Here is an 18,713-nt window from a genome sequence, read left to right as displayed (position 1 = left end):
GGCAGAATATCCCATGCTTTCTTAGCTGTGGTTGCTCTTGACACCTTTGGAAAAGAGATGTCATCCAAACAATGATGAATCATTGTTAGTGCTTGTTGATTTTTTTTCGTGCTTTCTGCACAACCTCTTTTTAGGCGGGTGTCAACATATCTCCTTCAACAGGTCCATTAAAACCTGTTTTAACTATCTCTCTTACATCTTGAGCTACTAACTAAGCTTTTGCACGGACACTTCATATCTTATAATTGTCCTTCGTCAAATGAAGATCTTGAAGGGAGAGATTTGAGTTGGCCATTACATACAATCAAATTTAGCCACAAATAATCAATCTTGACTCTGATACCACTTGTTGAAAGAAGATTAGTGCATAAACTTATTCTAGATACTAATGCTAATTTGCAAAACTAAAGAATAAGAAGAAATTAAGAGGAATGTATACTTTATTAAATGGTTCTCTTCAATTTTCTCTGCTATACTATACTTCTTATAACTCTAACTACAAGCCTATTTATATGCCTAACAAATAAGAAAATGAACTGAATAAGAAATCTATTCTAACTACGAAAATAATTGTGTCGACTCAATCTGGAAATCCGAATGCATCTGGATGAAAGAAATCTTAGTTTAATTTTATTTTCGACACGATCATCATTTCCCATTTCTTGAATATGATGAAAAGAAGTCTAGTCATAGTGATGATGCCTGATAGTATGTGGGAAAATGTTTGTTTTTTTAATAAAAAAAACTTCATTAGGTATGGAAATGTGAAGGTCTTGGTTAGAGTTCAGGATAAGGAATTAAAGATATATACAAGTGGAACACATGCACAAGTAGAGATGCAGATATCTGAGTTATTAGTATGTAGGACATTGTTCTCATTATTTTCTAATGTGATTCTTTGGTCTTGGTCAGTCGAATGATCAAAAGGCCTGCTCTCCAGAATGCGTTTGTATAATTCCCTTTATGTTAAATCATGTAATTCGTAGCTTAAAACTGCACTTCTGGATGGAATTCAATATTTTGCTCATTGATGATAAAGAAAACCGTGGTTGCTCACTTTGATTTTGATGTAGAGGATTTCAAAGGTTCTGAACAGTTAATTGCAAATATTTTATAATTTAACCATGTAGAAAACCTAGGATATATATATATATATATATATATCAACTAGGACAAGTGAAGCCTGATCACGTCAAATGACTTCTTTGATGAAATAATTCATAATTTTTATTTGATTATTGTATCGTGCTCAGATTCAGCTAGAAGGTTTTACAAATCCAGTTATATAGGGGTTGGATCACTGTAATCGGTCGAGGTTTGGAAGGCCCTCAAATTAAGCTTGAAACATGTTTCATTAGTTTTGTTATTTTCTGTTTTATTTTTGGATTTTCAACTTAATTTTGGATTTTGTGTTATTTTTCCAACTTAATCGAGGATTCTAATTTTTCCTTCCTTGTAAGAGCCAATTTCTGACCTATAAAAGGGGGTTGTAATCCTCTTTCAAGAGGCAGACCATCGTAGAGAATGAAATTCAGTAATAAAACACGGATTAAGGCTCTTGTTGTTGAGGCATTTTTTCTGATAATTTTGTCTTATATGTGCTTTACTTCCTTAATGCCTAGGTTCGGCTGTGTCAGTTTGCTCTGCAAAACCTAACATACCTATTTTATTTACTGGTGAGCTTCCACTTCAATCCAGTGAACCAATGCTTTTTCCATCTTTATTATTAATGATGATGATGATGATGAAGATGATCAAACTGCAAAGTTAATTGGTAAAAAAGTTAAAGATGGAGAATTTTTTACTAAACATAGTATAAATTAGATTAAACTATGAATTATCTGTATTTAACAAGAGACCATTTCATTACACCGTCAGATCCCAAAAATCCAGGAATAGTTACTATAGGCTGATTTGTTTTAGCCTATAGTAACTATTCCTGGATTTTTGGGATTTTCTTCAGTTGTCTTGTCTTTACAAAATCTGATGTAGAGTGACAGTTTGCTTGGAATGGTAATTGCCGGATGGGCTTGTTGATGAGATTAGAAGTGGGCTTAGCTTGTTATCTGTGTAGGTTTCATGTAGTGTCAGAGTTTGATGGTGAAAAGAGGAGTTGTAGGAGGACATTGGCAGAGCGCAGAGAAAGAAGAAGAAAGAGCTCTCAGGATTCTGTTTCAAGGAATGCTTCTGAAGGTATGTATGTAATGTCCTTTCAATTGACTTGTTTCTGTAGCTCTTTGAAAAAAAAAAAACAATCAGTTTTGTCTTGCGCTTCCATTCTTTCTAGGTAATTCAATTTCCATTGTTGGAATTAGATGATGATGACTAGCTTTTTTCTTTTCTTTTATTTTGAGATGCGCAGTTCATGTTCTTTCATAATTTGAACAGAATATCTGACTTCTGGTATACTTACCAGCTTCCATGGCCAAATCTCAATCCAGGCTCTACTATATTGCCTGATCCTCTAAAGCCAAATCTCAATCCACGCTCTACTATATTGCCTGATCCTCCAGCGCCAAATTCCAAACCAGATTTTGGTACTCTGCTTGATCATTCACAGCCAAAAATCGATGGTAAATCTTCATTTCTTCCCTTTATCTTCTTATTCCGTCTCTTTTTGACAAATTGTGTTCCATTATGTTGTCAGTTGATGAGAATCTCAATCATCCTTGGACGCTCAATCAGAAGAAGAATCCTAACGCAAGGCGCTTACAATATTAAGCCTGGAAAAGTTTCACTGGTTGTTTGGCTGCATGGTGCATCTACTTCATCAGGGTAACTTTGAAACCTGAAGATGATTAAGGCTGGCGAAAAATGTTGTCCCGCTACTGTATTTTTCCCCTTTTCTTTTTGCAGCAGAATGTTTCATGTATATTGAAGCAAACAAATCCATGCAGTTGACTCCCAATTGAGTTAGATTGAGTTTTATTCCAAAGCTCATTTATAATTACTTGTTCAGAAAAAATTCAAAGTGCAGGTACACATACGACACCAAAATCAACTTAATTACAGTAAAGCAAGTCTTGCAAATGACTAACATAAACCAAACTTTGAGATTAATAAAAACTAAAACCATGCAACTAAATCTGTTTCTCTGGGGACTCCTTGCTTTGCCAAATGATCTACGACATGATTTCTTTCTCTAAAATTATGTGTAAAGTTCACAAAACAGAGGATACTATAAGAATTTGAAATGTCATAGAATTCATCTTATAAGCGTCATGGTCTCGTGATATTGTGGCTCTTGATCCATGTAATGGCATTATATGAATCAAACTCCACAATCGAGCTTTAGTAAGTGTATAGGAACAATCAATCAATACACTTGAAAAGCTTTTTAAATTGTCAAAACCTCAGTCACATTTGATTCTTTAATACATGTAGAACAAAAGAAAACACATAAAACATTTCCTTCGTGATCTCTTAAAAAGCCACCAATGCTAAATGGTTCTAGTTTTGCCATTTGAAGAACCATCCATATTTCACTTTAACATCCTTACCGGAGGTGGTATCCAAGTCGAATTACATTGTATTTTAGTCGTGGCAGTCCACATAAGAAGCTCATCAGGTGATTGAAGCAAATTTGTTCTAGTATAGCAAAAAAATTCACAATCATATTTTGCTCAAGTTGCAACTTTATGGGAAAGAGAATGATAGATATCATCCCAATCAAGAACTACCTAATTTAAAACCAAATTATTTTGAGCATTCCAAATGGACCAAACAATACCATAGAAGAATAATAACCATATTTTTCTTTGCATAGAACCTATCATTTCATGTCACTGTAGACAGAGGCGGAGCCAGAAAATAAAATTAAAAGGGGCCAAGATTTCAGTTATTTTATTATTTGGGCTAAAACTATAAATATTGTTAAGGGAAGGGTTGGAAAAACAATTTCATTGCAGGGGTCGGGGCCCCTATCAGCCCCCCTTGTCTCCACCACTAATTATAGAAAGAATGCATCTAAATTCTCTGGAAAAATCCATTATTGTCCTAGCCATGCCAAATGACAATAAAGTAAAACATGTTTAGAGGTTTCATCCCTTTGATTATAAAAAGGGCATGTTAAATCACTTCCTTGTAACATTCCTTGTAACAAACTTTTTCTCTGAAGAAAAACTTTAGTGGGTAATTTATTCAAAATGACCAGCCAAGGATTAAAATGTACCTTTGGAAAACCAAAAAAGAACTATTTATTTATTTGAAATGGTTTATTACCTGGCAAAAAAATTGTCTCTAGAACAAATGAACAACTTTTAACTAAATTGATAGCGCTTCGATCTTTGTATATTTTTATACCTAAAATATATTTGGTTATACCTAAATCCTTCATTTCAGACTCACCACTCAACTGATTCTTAAAAATATTAATCTTAAATATGTTCTTATAGGCAATCAACAGGTCATCAACATATAACAACAAGTACACAAATAAAAAATTTGAGAGATTCCTAAAATACTCACAACTATCGTAGTCACTCCTAAAGTAATTATATCTAAGTATAAAAGTATCAAACCTTTTTATACTGCTACCTCAGTGATTGCTTCAAGTCATATAATGACTTCTTTAATAAGCACGCGTGGTCTTTTTTTACCTTAAGCATTGAAACCTTCTAGCTGATGCATATAGATCCTCTCCTTCAGCTCACCATGTAGAAAAGTTGTTTTGACATCCAATTGCTCAAGCTCTAAGTCAAACAAAGCAACCATAGCAAGCAACACCCAAATGGAGCTACACTTCACAACTGGAGAGAACACTTCATTGAAATCAACACATTCTCTTTGTGTAAAGTGCTAAACAATTAGGCATGCTTTAAACCTTGCATCCTTAAACTCTAGGATTCCATCTTTCCTCTTGTAAATTCATTTGCACCCAACAATCTTCTGGCCCTGTAGTGGTTTAATAAGCTTATATGTTTGGTTCTTGTAAAGAATAAATCTATTCATTCATAATAAGCATCTACTGAGAAAATGTTTTGCAAGAAATTAACCTTTATAAGAATAAGACACATGATCATCAAGATTCTCTATAGCATTCAAGGCAAAATCAACTAAATCAGCAAATCATACTTAACTAGTGCTTTTACCTATCTTCCTTGTCTTTTTATTGCAATTCTATAATGGTTTTCTTCATGAGTATTTTTATCAACTATATCCTGTACCACTTCCTTAATATGGTCAGTTAAAGTATCTTTATACATTGTCTCTGAAGCTCTAATCTCAAGTTCCACCTGCTTATTAGTACCCTGGTCCATCTCAACATCAAAATAAGTTGACTTCTTTTCCTTGCGAAATATAATAGACTTATCAAATATCATATTGCTGCTAGTAATAAACTTAAGTGACTTGGAATCAACACACCATACCCAATATACCTTCATCTTAGATGTATGGTCTAGGAATATACATTTCCTTGCTCTCAACCCAGGTTTACCTTCCTTAACATGAGTATAAGTAAGTCACTAAATACTCTTAATTTAGAGTAATCAGCAGGAGAACTAGACCATACCTCATTTGGAATCTTCAACTCTAAAACTATTAATGAAGATTTATTCACCATATGACAAGCCATGTTAACTGCTTCATCCCAAAAGTTATTTGACAATCTAGCTTGTGAGCTCTTTTCAAGAATGTCATATTCATACGTTCTACAACCTTATTTTGTTATGTTATATTCTTGATAGTGTAATATCTATTAATTCCTTCACTCTTGTATAACTCATTAAACTCTCCTGAACAAAACTCTAAACCATTATTAGTTCTTAAACACTTGTTTTTTTTACTAGTCTGCTTCTTAATCAAGGCTTTTTACTACTTGAAGCTGATTATCACATCACTCTTCTCTTAAAAAAAAATACACTTAGACCTTCTTAGAGTAGTTATCAAGAAATGTCAACAAAATATTATGCTTCATCTTTTGACATAACAGAGACAGACCTTAAAGGTCAGAATGAACATAATTCACAATATTCTTAGTACAATGAATAGTCATACTGGATTTTATCAACACTATTTACCATAAACATAATGTTCATAGAAATCTAATTTACCTATTTTTTGATCACACAACAAATATTGTTTGCTTAACTCTATTATCCCCTTCTCACACATATGTCCTAGTTGTATGTATCATAACTTAGTAGAAGCACTATCAAGTATATGAAGACCCAAGACCAAGTCGCACACATTTTCACTAAGCCACTCAAACATGATATTTTTGCCAAGATGAGAGATATGCTGGGAGTTATAAAAAAATCAAGTTTAAAGAGGGATGTTGAAAGTAAACTAGATTTTGATTTTTCTAAAAAATAGAGGAGTCAGTCTATTAATCGAGAACTAGTCGACCAGTTGAATTAAATGAATAGATCGATCGGTTCAGAAATGACCGACCAGTTGAGTCAACATAATACTTTTCCTTATTAATTTAGGTTTTTCTTTTGTTAATTTAATTTCTTGAATGTTTAGAACTTTATTCCTATAAATAAACTTGTAATCAGAATGTGAGAGAAGCAATAAAGAAGAGAATAAAAGTGTATCTTTGATAAAACACTTAATGAAATATATCTTTTCTCTCAAATATCTTATTATTCTTTAGCTTTGTTATTTTGTTTTGTTGTCCATAAACACCTACCGCACATATCCTTTCTTCCAACAAATAACCCAATAAATAAATAAATACCTTCTGCATAATAAATTAAATTAAATAAAAAATATTACATGATTAATACCATTTTTTTTCTTGTTATGGGTAGAAATTGTGTCCAAATCTTAAACTAAATCCAATATTCTTAAACGAAATCAAATTCTTCTGGTATGATTCTGATATTCCAGACAGTCTTTTAACTGAAATCCTCATCAGGCTTCCCTTGAAATCCATCTTCCTCTTCAAAACTGTCTCCAAGCGCTGGCTTTCTCTGATTTCTGATCCTTTCTTCGCTCGATATTATGTCACCCGAATCAACAGTGATTCAGTACTATCTCGGTCTCATCAGCTACGGATCCTTCTGTTTCCTTATTTTCTTAAACAAATGATACCACCGGATACAGTGATTCGGTTTCCTACTTCTTTCAATCCTGTAGGATTCTCCGAGCTGTCCTCTTCAGTGTTTTCGCTTTCGTTTCTTCCTATCTAGACAGAAGATTCAGTGCTTTCTCTACATATTATAGCGTCAAGCAAAGGTTTGGTGTTGTGTTGCAGGAATGCGTACCCCTCAACTTAAAATGTGTGTAATCCACTCACCAAACAACATGTCATTCTGCCAACGCCACCGAAGCCAGCTAGTTTCAGCCATGCAATGGATGCTAGAATTATTTGCCAAGATGATGGTAGTTACACAGTAGTGAGAATCCCAAATCAAGATGGTTCGTCAAATATGCTTGAATTGGAGATTTTCTCTTCTGAAACGGGTACATGGGCCGAGTTAATTTTTTTGTAAGTTTATGTTATTGAGTGTGGGAAATAAAAAAGAAAAAGAGATGGTGAGAGTTTGCAATTTTATCTAAACTTGTTTTTGATGAAATAAAACATATTGTTTTTATCTTTTCTAAGTGTTTCAAAACCATCACCAGTGATCTCTCCCACCAACACATATGCACTTTTGCATCCAGGTCGTTGCCTGTGTAACTAAAATTCTTGACACTTGATTTCAATAACATGGCCAATCTGCGAAGAATTAAGTCGAAAACCGTGTCCCAGTTTGGTTGTTTTGAATTGAAGATTAGGTTATTCCGAGCTAACCATATACCCCACGCTATCCCATAAGAGAGAATATTCCTGTTTTTTCTGCATCTTACCATTAACCAACGAATGCCATTGCAGAATCTGATGATCATCAACCAGTTTAGGAAAGCAACTATAGACACCACACCACGAAAGGAAGCGGGTCTATATTTTCCACAAAACTGGACACCGAAGAAGGAGGTGATCTGAAGTCTCAAGTTCGCTATCACAAAAAGGACATTGAGCTTCGTCCCTAGGAATTAATCCACGAATGAAAAAGTAAGCTCTGTCTCTCTCTATATTGTACATGATAGTTTCAGTTCAAGATAACAGAACTTCGCTGATTATCTTTGCTTTATGTCGATTCAAAGCATCTAATGCTTCAAGGTAACATGTTCAAGCTCAGGATTGTCTAAGATAATTTTTCTTTGGGATAAATTGCAAAAGGTCATTCTCAACTTTACTAATAAAGTTAAGCTAATAGTGGACTAGCTGCTTTCCCTCCAAAAATAACTCTGCAACTAACCGTATCATCTCCACCTGCAACGTGTCCCCTGACTCTCATTCGAGTTTTTTGCTCCATGCTTGCAGTCAAGCTGCTTCTGCTTCTGCTTTCTGTCTCCCCTTACAGCCAGCAAAAAGTGACAAGATAAAGAAAGCCAGAATGATTAAAACGATAGCTCCTACGACTTAACCTTGCAGTAATGTAATCATTCATCTTGCTTCTTCAAACCAACCTTCTAACTACAATTACTGTACCTGCATGCAAGGCCAACAACCACGCGAAGATTAATTTAATTGATTCTAATTAACTTGCAAAAAAGATTAGTCAATTACCAGGAGCCAGGAGCTTCACAGCAAGAAATCGACTTCGATGTATGAGTTTTTGACTAATAATTAACTGCATTTACCTTCACTGCATAACCTGTAACGATACATGTTATACACTAAAATTGACAGGATGTCAAAACCAGACTTGATAAAATCCAGAATGAATGTGTACTGTGAATAAAAGGTATAAAGAAAGGTATAAAGAATTACAAGATTCTTGAAATAAGAAATGAGTTGGTAGTTACTTAATACATAATAATTATCAAAAGTCATCTTGAATAAGGTGAGTGGTAGTTGTTCAAACTTATTTTAAAATTTTTTATTTAAAAGTATGAGGCAAGATGATCAAGAAGAAACACAACTCAAAAACTCAACAAAACAACAACTGCATTGCAGTTGAATCAAATTCATAGGATTTTCAAAACCTGTTTATCAAGTAGATATATAATTGAAGGACGATAACTAATAGGCAATAGTTTGTAGGGAATAATTCTGTAGGCGATAATCAAATAGATTTGCAATTTTCTTTGTAATCCGGCTTGTAGTTTCAATTCCATAAACCAATAATATCAAAAAAATATTTCATTATTCAGAAGTTTCAATTCATGAATGTAATCAGAATATGCATCACTATATAAATATAATCATTCATTTTCTAAGTTATTGAATTTACTTTACATTTAAGTTGTTTTAATTATTTGATTATTTTTTTAATTAAATTACTATTTATGTGAAAGTTAATTTAATTATATTAATACTCGTAAAATTATATTAATAGATTCAGAACTGAATTAATCGAGGGTTCAAACTAGTTTACTTAAAAGTTAAAACCCTAATCTTAAATTGCAAATCCCTTTAAATTGAGAAAAACACAAAATAACTTACATCAAACAACACCTTCACTGCACGACCTCATAAAGATAACTTCACTGCACGATTCATGTTTTTTCATATTTCGAATAGGAAATATGAACTGTATTAATTGTTGGAATCTTCTCCAGAGCCAAGTATCAATGGTAAATTGTCAGTTCTTCCCTATATGTTCTTAGACTTTCTGTTTTCCACCGAGTTTTAATGAAAGGTGTTATTTATTGTGTCAGTTGATCACTATTTCAACTTCTTTTCCTCATGCTCGCAATCAGAAAAGGAATCTTAAGGCAAGGTCATTTCCTTTAGATTGTTGGAATAGATTAGTGCAGTTTAGACTAGAAAAACTTCGCTGATTATCTTGTTTGTAATTTGAAACCAGAAACTCATTGAGGCTGTTGTTGTGTCCTTGCCCATTTCATTTCTCACAGTAGAGCAGAATGGTTCATGGATCTTAAAGCAGACAAATCAACCTGGTTGTGTTGAATCATTTCAAGAGTTTTTTTTTTCCTGTTCTTTTAGATTAAGAAGCGTTGTCCTATTCCTCAGTAACTAGTCGAGATTGACTGACTTTTGGATAGTTAATTCCTTCTCTTTTATCTTGTGTAAGTTAAACGTGATTTAGCAATAATTAATAGGACGGGCAACCTTCAAGGAATCACTAGTAGAACCTTGAGATGGCGAGTTCTTGGAAATAACTGACACTAAAAAAATTAAATTATAGTACTAATTAATTTAACCAAAAATAAAAATAAAAACAAAATAGATGAACAGGTATGCTCTTTATTTTTAAATTGAATACTTAAACTAATAACTTTTTCAACTACATCAGGAGGCACTAATTAAAGATGATTATGATGGCAGGAAGGTTCCCCATGCTTGCTGTCAAGCTGCTTCTGCTTGTTGCCTCCCCTTACAGCCAGCAACAAGTGACCAGGCAAAAAAAGCCAGAATGATTAAAACGATAGCTCCTACGACCAACCCTGCAGTAATGTAATCATTCATCTTGCTTCTTCAAATCAACCTTCTAGCTTCAAGAACTGGACCTGCATGCAAGGCCAACAATCACACAATGATTTAACTTAATGGATTCTAATAAACATGAAAAAAAGATTAGTCAAAAACAATTACCAGCAGCTAGCCAGGAGCTTCACAGCAAGAACTCGACTTCAATGTACGAGTTTTGAAAAAAGTATGGCCTATATTTATATTGAGTATTCAGTAGTCTATACAGGAAATTGTTTTTTCCCTTAATTGCTAGGTTAACAGTTCAGGAAGTTTGGCTACAAGATTCCCAAAACAGAATAGGAAATTGCTTCTTGTAGCATAGGAAGTTATTTATCGGAAATAGTATAGGAATTTTTTCTTTTGGCAAGTTCGACTACAACTATACGTACAGGAACCTTTGTTTTAGCCCTTTTTTTTTTTTTTTTTTAATCTCTGGAGCAATTCCTTGAAAGTCTGTTACATGGCAGCCCGTGATAAGCAAAACACAGGCAAGACAAGCTGCATTATGACAACTGCACTGCATAGCTTCGACCTGCACTATCTCCTCTGCATAATCTCATAAATATACCACTCTTTTTTTCCTAGTTTTCAGTTGCACAATTCATGTTCTTCCATATTTTGAACAGGAAATCGGCTGCTGATACATTTGTGGAGTCGTCTTCAGACTCGGGTGTACCTTTACCAGTGGCAAATAGCCAGTTCTTCCCTTATGTTCCAAGACATTCTGTTTCCCATAAAAGATTTTAATGAAATGTGGGGTTCTTTATCGTGTCAGTTGATCAGTATTCCTCAGACTCGCAGTCAGGGAAGGAGTCTCAAGGCAAGGTCCTTGCAATATTTAAACTTTCAGTCGGTTGATGAGACAATTTTGCGTCAGGTTAAGTTTGAAACCTGAATTTGATTCAAGGCTGGAGAAGGCTAGCTCGGTTATGCATTACCCTGCTTTATTTCTGTATCTTAGAACAGAAAAATCTATGCGGTGATTGAGCTTTGTTGGTCGAATCAAATCGATTTAGATTTGAATTCTCAACTATAATTTACTTGTTCAATCAGTATCAAAAGTGCAAAAAAACAAAAAAGACCGCTGAATCGGCTTAATTAAACATGCTTAAGATCAACTTTTGTTTATGATCATTTCATATTGAAACAGCTGATAGACAAAAATATGAACTACTTTGGACTACAACAGGACACAAGTCCATGTTCTCAAGGTGGGCAAATGGAGAAATTTATTTTAAAAAAAAATGGATAAACAAATTGGATCCTTCATATGCAAATTCAGCTATATGCATGCATAGATATCAATAATAGATTGCCTACAACATCAATGAATCTATACATGCAGAATACGTGGCACTGTCTAATCCTGCTGGGAATTGGATGGATCGATCTTGTCATGGTGGAATCTCACTACAATGCATGTTATGTTATCAGCACTGCCGCGGGTAAGAGCAGCCTCGGTTAATTTCCTAGCTGCTGTCTCAGGTTCTTCTTCTGTTCTGGCAATGGAAACAGCATCCTACACATGATTCAGGCAAGGAAAAGAAACCTCAAGCAAACATTCCATATCACCAGTCAGATGTTTAATTCAATGCATTGTAAAGAGCAATCAATTATTACTATGATAACCAAAATGTCTAATAGCCTAAGCAGTGGGCCAAATGTAAATGGTCAACTCGCATAATCCATTATAATCTCACATCAAAAGTGAACAAAGACATGTATTCATGCTTACGCGCTTTTATGTATCAGTGTGTGTGTGTGTGAGAGAGAGAGAGAGAGAGAGGGTTAGCATAATTACCTCATTTGGTACCACATCCCATAGTCCATCACTTGCGAGCACAAGCAATTCAAATTCTTGATCTATTTTCTGCTCCTGAACGAGCGAAAAGAATACAAACAAGTTGCTGAGTAATTTTGAATAAACTTCAATTGGAAGAAGTTCATACAGTTTGATCCAGGAAAATGGAAGAAATCCTAGACTGAAATCTATTTTGATAGACACCAAGAAGGCTTTTATAAGCAGAAGTTCATTAACCTGTTCGAAACATTACACACAGCAGCACTGAAGGGAAAGAGGACCCTGAAAGGAAAATTCTTTATTTTTTAGGTCTGTATACAACATTAAAAGTTTTCCCTTACCCCACTTCCATGTTTTAGTGAAGATAACAATTACATCCCGCATCTTTGATACAACACCGTGGAATTACAATCTTAATTAGCTGGCATCTCACGTTGATATTACAGTTCAGTTCTGGTGCTCAAGGAAAACCACCAAGATCAAAAGTTGAAACAATAATAGACCCAGTTTTCACCTGCTGTTGCAGCATAAATATAACTTCGTATCGAACACTAATACACTCTTTTTAAAAGTTTACAGTCAACTGAGGAAGGTAATTTGCTCTCCCGGGATAATTCCTATGATGAAAGAAGAAGAAAAAATAAAAAAATTCAATCATCTTAATACCCTGACTCAAAAATGAAGCAGTCCTTGAACATGTTACTTGCTTGTATAAATGCTTGAAACCAAAAGGCAGAAAATTTATCACATAATCAAAATCATTTCTAAGAAATCAAAATGATATAAGACTACATTCAGAAAATGGGAGAGATATTTTCATAGAATACCTGGATATCAGGTTCTGCAACAACAAATTGCTTCAACATGCGGTTACCAAAAGCACGGGACATGGCCAATACACCTCCTACTCTCCAAGTGCCTGACAAGACAGTCAAAGCAGTATGATTTCAGTTTTTAGGAACTGTCTCAAACTTATTGACATTTAATGCACGTGGTAGAAGAAATAAATGAAGCTCCCTCCGTCCCAAATTTCCTGACAACTCTCTTAGCTACAGTATATATTTATCTGATACCTCTAAGGGCAGCAAAAATCATGGCTAGGGTTACAAAGGTGGACTGAGATGGTCAATAGTTGGAGATGTTCAGTAACAGTGGGTTCCGCCACCCATGGACAAACAGCATCACGGTCAGTCTGGGATGAGTAGCATAAAGTGAGGCAGCAGATCAGGAAACTAGGGTTTTGGGTAGGACTTTTCATCTCAAATACTGCTTTACTTACTATGCTCAAAGCTTGGAACGGTGCATAGTGTTGCACCAAAGAGAAAGACTTGTGTGGAGATTACCAGCACCAATCCTTCGGACATATCACACATATACCACAATTCACAGTAAGATTTAAACCACTTAGATGTTCCCTGGTGTCCCAAAGCTTTCATCCTTTTGAATGACAATTTTTCTTGACAATCTAAAAGGAAGTAATATTTCAAAATTCCTACACAAGACGTAGAACCCATTGGATGATTGACTGCCACTTGCAGATCAGATGAAATGAGAATGCTTGAAAACATTTATCACAGCCAGTAAACAGATTTACCTGCCCACATTACAACACCTCCAGCACTTTCGATTCTCTTCCGCTCATCACTTCTGTTAGGTTTATGATCCTCGGAGAGAGGAATCGCTGTCCATTGAAAAAAGAGAAAATAAGAAAATCATTCAAGTAACCCAAAGAGAAAATAATCACGAAATTCATTAAAATTCTTGTCTAGAAAACAATTACCAACAGTTGAGTGAAAAATGTAACTCATAGCATCACTAATACCTTTTCCACCCTTTGAAATCACAGTCCGTGAATCTCCAACATTGGCAACATAAAGATGATCACCAACTAGCACTGCTGTTGAAGCAGTAGAACCATCATCACGGTAGGTATCCTTTTCAGAGTCCAAAAAGTCTACATCAGTCTGCTGATATGATTGGCCTGCATACTTAACAAGGTTATTTTACAAAACCATAACAAACCTATTTCACACCATTTAACACGAACTGAATAAACAGCAAATGACAGACTTGGATTCATTATATTGGTCCCAGCTTTGTCCTTGACAGAGATGTAAAAGAACCAAGCAACTACATGGGACCCTGCTTGAGGATGCTACCAGGAACCAACAAAAGAATATTTGCTGATGTTATGCAGTTCATAATAATGGGCATAAGAGAACTTGGACGTACTTATAGCTAATTTGGTGTCTGCCATAAATTGTGGATGCTTCAGTAGATTCTCAAACAGGTGCTCCTTCAAATACTCAGCAGCACGAGAACCACCATGACCTGTAATAGTACATCATATAACTATTACAAGGAGAGAGAAGAAAAAACTCTGCAGTCTTAAAAAGCACAATTACTAGTGACAGCATACTATCCAAAACTTGAATCTGATGAGAACTGGTTTATTGAGAATTATGTGAGATACATGACCAACAGGAACCTGACTGGTGGTCACGATAACAAGAGATATAGCCTACAAATTTTCTTCTCTTGAATGATCCTATCTTAACTGAAACCAAGTGGCAGCTTAGGTTACAAAGAATTGGTCTATTGTCTGATAGTGTAATTTCCTAGGTGGAAGCCACTAAAGACAACAGCCATGTCCAACACCATGTGTTTAGACATCCCTTGAACAGATGGTGATTACCATGAAAATAATTGTCAGAAACATGGAGATACATAAATAGTTGATAACCTAACTCTCATGCAACGCGTGTACTCTTCCATTCACAAGGTATTGGCACTTTCTAACTGGGTCAAACATAGGCATTCATGCAAAACAAAAATAGTTCGACAACTTCAATAAACGGAAGAATAATGAGAGAATATAACCATCAAATATTCCAAACATGCAGACTCTTTGCCCATCAATCGTGGTGCTTTTGGCATCATAGAAATCCTCCATGGTAACTCTCTTTCCCCTGAAACTTGAATATCCACAGCTCAATTCCCCGTCTTCACTGCCAATAACATAAGAAGCCAAATTAAGGTTGGCAAATCGCATTAGACTGCTAATACCAGAAATGGTAATTTCAAACTTGCAAGGAAGAGACGTATTGCTCTGGGAAACCTTCCAATTATAAGGAATTCGAGCAAATTATTACAGTGGAAATTCAATATTTCTTGGGAAGAAGAAAAAATTCTTAAAATAGACACACTCAAATGCAGAAGCACTGAAAATCAAAGTCTCATAATACTATTGCAAGTCAATTCTTTAACAATGGTTAACAGCTAACCAATCAATCCTTTTCATAATTGCATTAGCTAAAGCAAAACAAGCCTAGATTATCCTTGTAACAGGTATTTCCTAGAACATTCACCAGAAACAGACACAATAACAAATAACAGAACCAAGAACCAACCTTTTCCACCATCCACTAACAAATCCACCATCATCTTCTTTCTCCTTCAAAAGATCAACAGTAGGTCCCCTTGTATCAGTAGAATCAGAATCAACCATCATAGTTATACTACTCCTTAAAAAAACCTGTCTATTCCACTTATAATTTATGCTGCGGCTTGCATTCAAACTCCTCCCAATGTTGTCTAATTGCAACCTTGTTTTGCGAAAAATTCCAGCTTGTACAATCACACTCCTTATGCAGCTGTTGCATAACATCTAAATACACCCGAACTCTGGCCTTCAATGCCAGATCTCTTCCTGATCAACAAAACATCTGCACAAGTCCAATAACATTATCAAAACTACCAAAAAACACCCTCAAAACTTAAAAAATCAAATCCAAATAATAAATATTCAATAATTCTAACATGACCCTTTTGAGGTACATGATTATCAAATAGAATTAAAATACCCAAGATGAAAAATCATCAAAATCTTGACTCTTTGCATTAATTTTCATTGATTTTAATCCAAAATAAACACAAACCAATCCCAGAAAAAACATCTTACCTCTAAATCATTATACTCCATTACTAATGGAGCTGAGATATCAAATAATAACAATAAAAGAGCTTAACAACCAAAAAAATGAAAATAATAAAGAAACTTTAAATCTTTTTAATAGAAAAACAAGAGTTTATTTTATTTCATAATGGATAGGATCCAAGTACTAATCTGGGATGGTTCAAAAAGAGGAGAATCCGAATCTGAGATGCAAAAAGGAATGGTCTTTTAGAATCAACAGAATGAATAATGAATGCTGAACCTTGTTTCTGTCTTTAAAAACAGCAACTCTGGAGAGACAAAGGGAGATACAGACAGAGACAGAGAAGAGATGATGATGTCCGTTTTTAAGTTTGGCAACAAAGAGAAGACGAAACGTGGCACACTTTATGCATCCACTTACTTAGCTGTTTTTAAGGTGTGTCCAGATCCACTTTTGGTATCTTACGGTACCAATCACAGTTTGACACCAATAAAAACCCATTTTATCCCATGTGTTTCTGTCAAAGAAGTTATTTTTTAAATCTTGATCTATTATAAATCGGAGTACATCTAAGAGATTTGTTTTTTTGATCTTGAGCTTAGTATTTGATAAAAAAGACCAATACTTGATCCATATAAAAGTATGTTAACTAGAGGAAATCCTTTATTATCGAGCTTTTAACATAAAATAAGTATAAAAATAGATTAGCCACACACTTAACAATTCTGTTTTATAGATTATTTTTTTACGATATTTTTTAGGAGTATATCATTTTTTTTTAAATCAATAATTAGATTTGAATTTAAAACATCTATACTGAATGAAGTTAACTTGATTAATAATAATGGAATTCAGGCAACGTCTAAACTTTTTATAAGCATGGTAGGTGGAAGAAGGATGGAGATTATTAATATATTGCTAAATTTAATGAACAGAGGGGAAATAATTGATTATAATTGATTTTACACTCTCATTATATACATTTAAAAAAATATCTTATTTTTTCAATTGAAAAATCAGTTTGGACATCAATTATATTTATGGGCTAAGTTAAAAAAGTGTGTTTGAAAATATATTAAAATTATATTTTTTATTTTTTATAAAATTATCCAAAAACACATAAAAAATCAAGTTAATGTTTTTTCAAGCGAAAATCAATTTAAAAAATATTTTAAAAAATAAATTATAACACAAAAATAAATATTTATTTTATCGATACATAATGGGTGTTTTGTTAAACTGATTAAAAGTTTAGTTATTTCTTAAGAGAGTTAATTATTAATTGTTGAATAATGATAATTAAAAAATTGGAATTTCAAATCTTCATTAGATTTGAATACCTAATGCCTATTCATGAACTATTATGTTCAAAGGCTTTGTGATGCAATCGGATGGAAAATTTAAAGAGGGTAAAGTACTTACTCATGATAATCACTCAAAGATCATTCTGCTTTGGACAATTGCCGCTCCATAGGCTCCAATTGCCTTGTTGAAATTCGGAAAGTTTGCCCTTTGAAAACCGCTCCACTGAAAAAGAAGCAATCTCTCCCTCTTTCATGCATAATGATGAGCAAAAGGTTAAAAGATTTCAAATTATTAAATTGTGAGGAATAAAATTTCAATTTTTTTTTAGTTTTGATATTAATAATGATAATGTTTATAATCATATTTAATATCTAAAAAAGGGTTTAAATATATCATTATAAATGAGAGAAGATGATCGTCTTCTTTTTAACGGGAATCAAATGATATTTGCTATTTAAAACGATATTTGTAACTTCTTAAAACAACAGAAATTTTTCTCAATTTGTTTTTATATAATAATATAATTTTTTAATATGTTATTATAACTTTAGTTAAATCAATTTTATTTTTTAATATATATTAAGTTTTCAATCTATCACTTTGGCCAAAAAAAAAAACCTATACTAAATTAGCAGAATTAGTTATGTAATTTGTTTATAAAAGCCTTTTATTTATCTTGCTTGACATGTAAAAGCATTTTATAAATAAGAAGATAATTATCTGTAAATTATATCATTAGTATCAATGATTAAATAAAAAAAATCTTATCAAAATTAAATATATAATTATATATTGAGTAGCATCATATATTATCGCTTTAAGGGTTATTTGGACAATGATTCAAGTCTTTTCATTTAACGAAAAACTATAAGAATAATTTAGATATATTTATCAATTATATGTTTTATAAAATGAAGATTGTTTTCATTTAACAAAAAATTTTAAGTACGAAATGGAAGTTATTTAACACCTTACTTGTCAGACTTACATAATAATAATAATAAAATATTTTAAAATATTTTATTTATAATTTTATCTAGGATTCTATTGTAAAATATATTAAAACTGCTCAGCCTTTCACTGTAGCAATCCACAGTGAAACGCTGAGCAGTCTCTTTTATCTTTTTGTTTTTTATTTTTTTTGAGCTGTTTTTTCTTTGTTTTTTAAGCTGTTTTTTTTTTTCATTTTTTCATTTTTTTGTTTTTTATGCCTTTCGTTTTTTTCTTCTTCTTTCTTTGT

The 18,713-nt window shown here is 33.4% G+C and overlaps 1 protein-coding gene across 7 annotated transcripts; it reads right to left on the bottom strand.

The window, feature by feature from the left end:
- Nucleotides 1-11,518: 11,518 nt before the first annotated feature.
- LOC7453834 (probable protein phosphatase 2C 76) lies at nt 11,519-16,606 on the bottom strand. 7 transcript variants are annotated; one of them, XR_008057378.1, is made up of 11 exons: nt 16,448-16,606; nt 15,641-15,955; nt 15,111-15,238; nt 14,463-14,561; nt 14,053-14,211; nt 13,825-13,911; nt 13,058-13,149; nt 12,745-12,847; nt 12,468-12,512; nt 12,231-12,305; nt 11,909-11,948 (listed from the first exon to the last, which is right to left on the bottom strand). XR_008057378.1 is itself a non-coding variant. In XM_024586982.2 (9 exons), exons 2-9 carry the CDS (start codon nt 15,895-15,897, stop codon nt 11,911-11,913), a joined length of 915 nt encoding a protein of 304 aa, XP_024442750.1. In that variant the 5' UTR covers nt 15,898-15,955; nt 16,448-16,606; the 3' UTR covers nt 11,519-11,910. The 7 variants fall into 7 exon arrangements, 5 of the variants coding, with proteins under 5 accessions (XP_024442750.1, XP_002321445.1, XP_024442748.1 ...); XR_002978237.2 differs by lacking the exon at nt 12,745-12,847; XM_024586982.2 differs by lacking the exons at nt 12,468-12,512; nt 12,745-12,847 and having other exon boundaries at nt 11,519-11,928.
- Nucleotides 16,607-18,713: the final 2,107 nt, after the last annotated feature.

The sequence above is a fragment of the Populus trichocarpa genome, chromosome 15 (genome assembly GCF_000002775.5).
Source record: "Populus trichocarpa isolate Nisqually-1 chromosome 15, P.trichocarpa_v4.1, whole genome shotgun sequence".
In the NCBI taxonomy this organism is placed as follows: Eukaryota; Viridiplantae; Streptophyta; class Magnoliopsida; order Malpighiales; family Salicaceae; genus Populus; species Populus trichocarpa.
The sequence above is the reverse complement of the archived record's forward strand: the minus strand, read 5'-3'. Positions and strand labels throughout refer to the sequence as shown.

Excerpts from the sequence above, each read along its gene's own strand:
- LOC7453834 (XM_002321409.4), bottom strand. The coding sequence starts at position 15,897 with ATGTTATGCAACAGCTGCATAAGGAGTGTGATTGTACAAGCTGGAATT. Across the intron at positions 15,239-15,640 it reads GTTAGTGGATGGTGGAAAAG|TGAAGACGGGGAATTGAGCT; the intron begins GTTGGTTCTTGG and ends TGTTATTGGCAG. Across the intron at positions 14,562-15,110 it reads CATGTTTGGAATATTTGATG|GTCATGGTGGTTCTCGTGCT; the intron begins GTTATATTCTCT and ends GTACTATTACAG.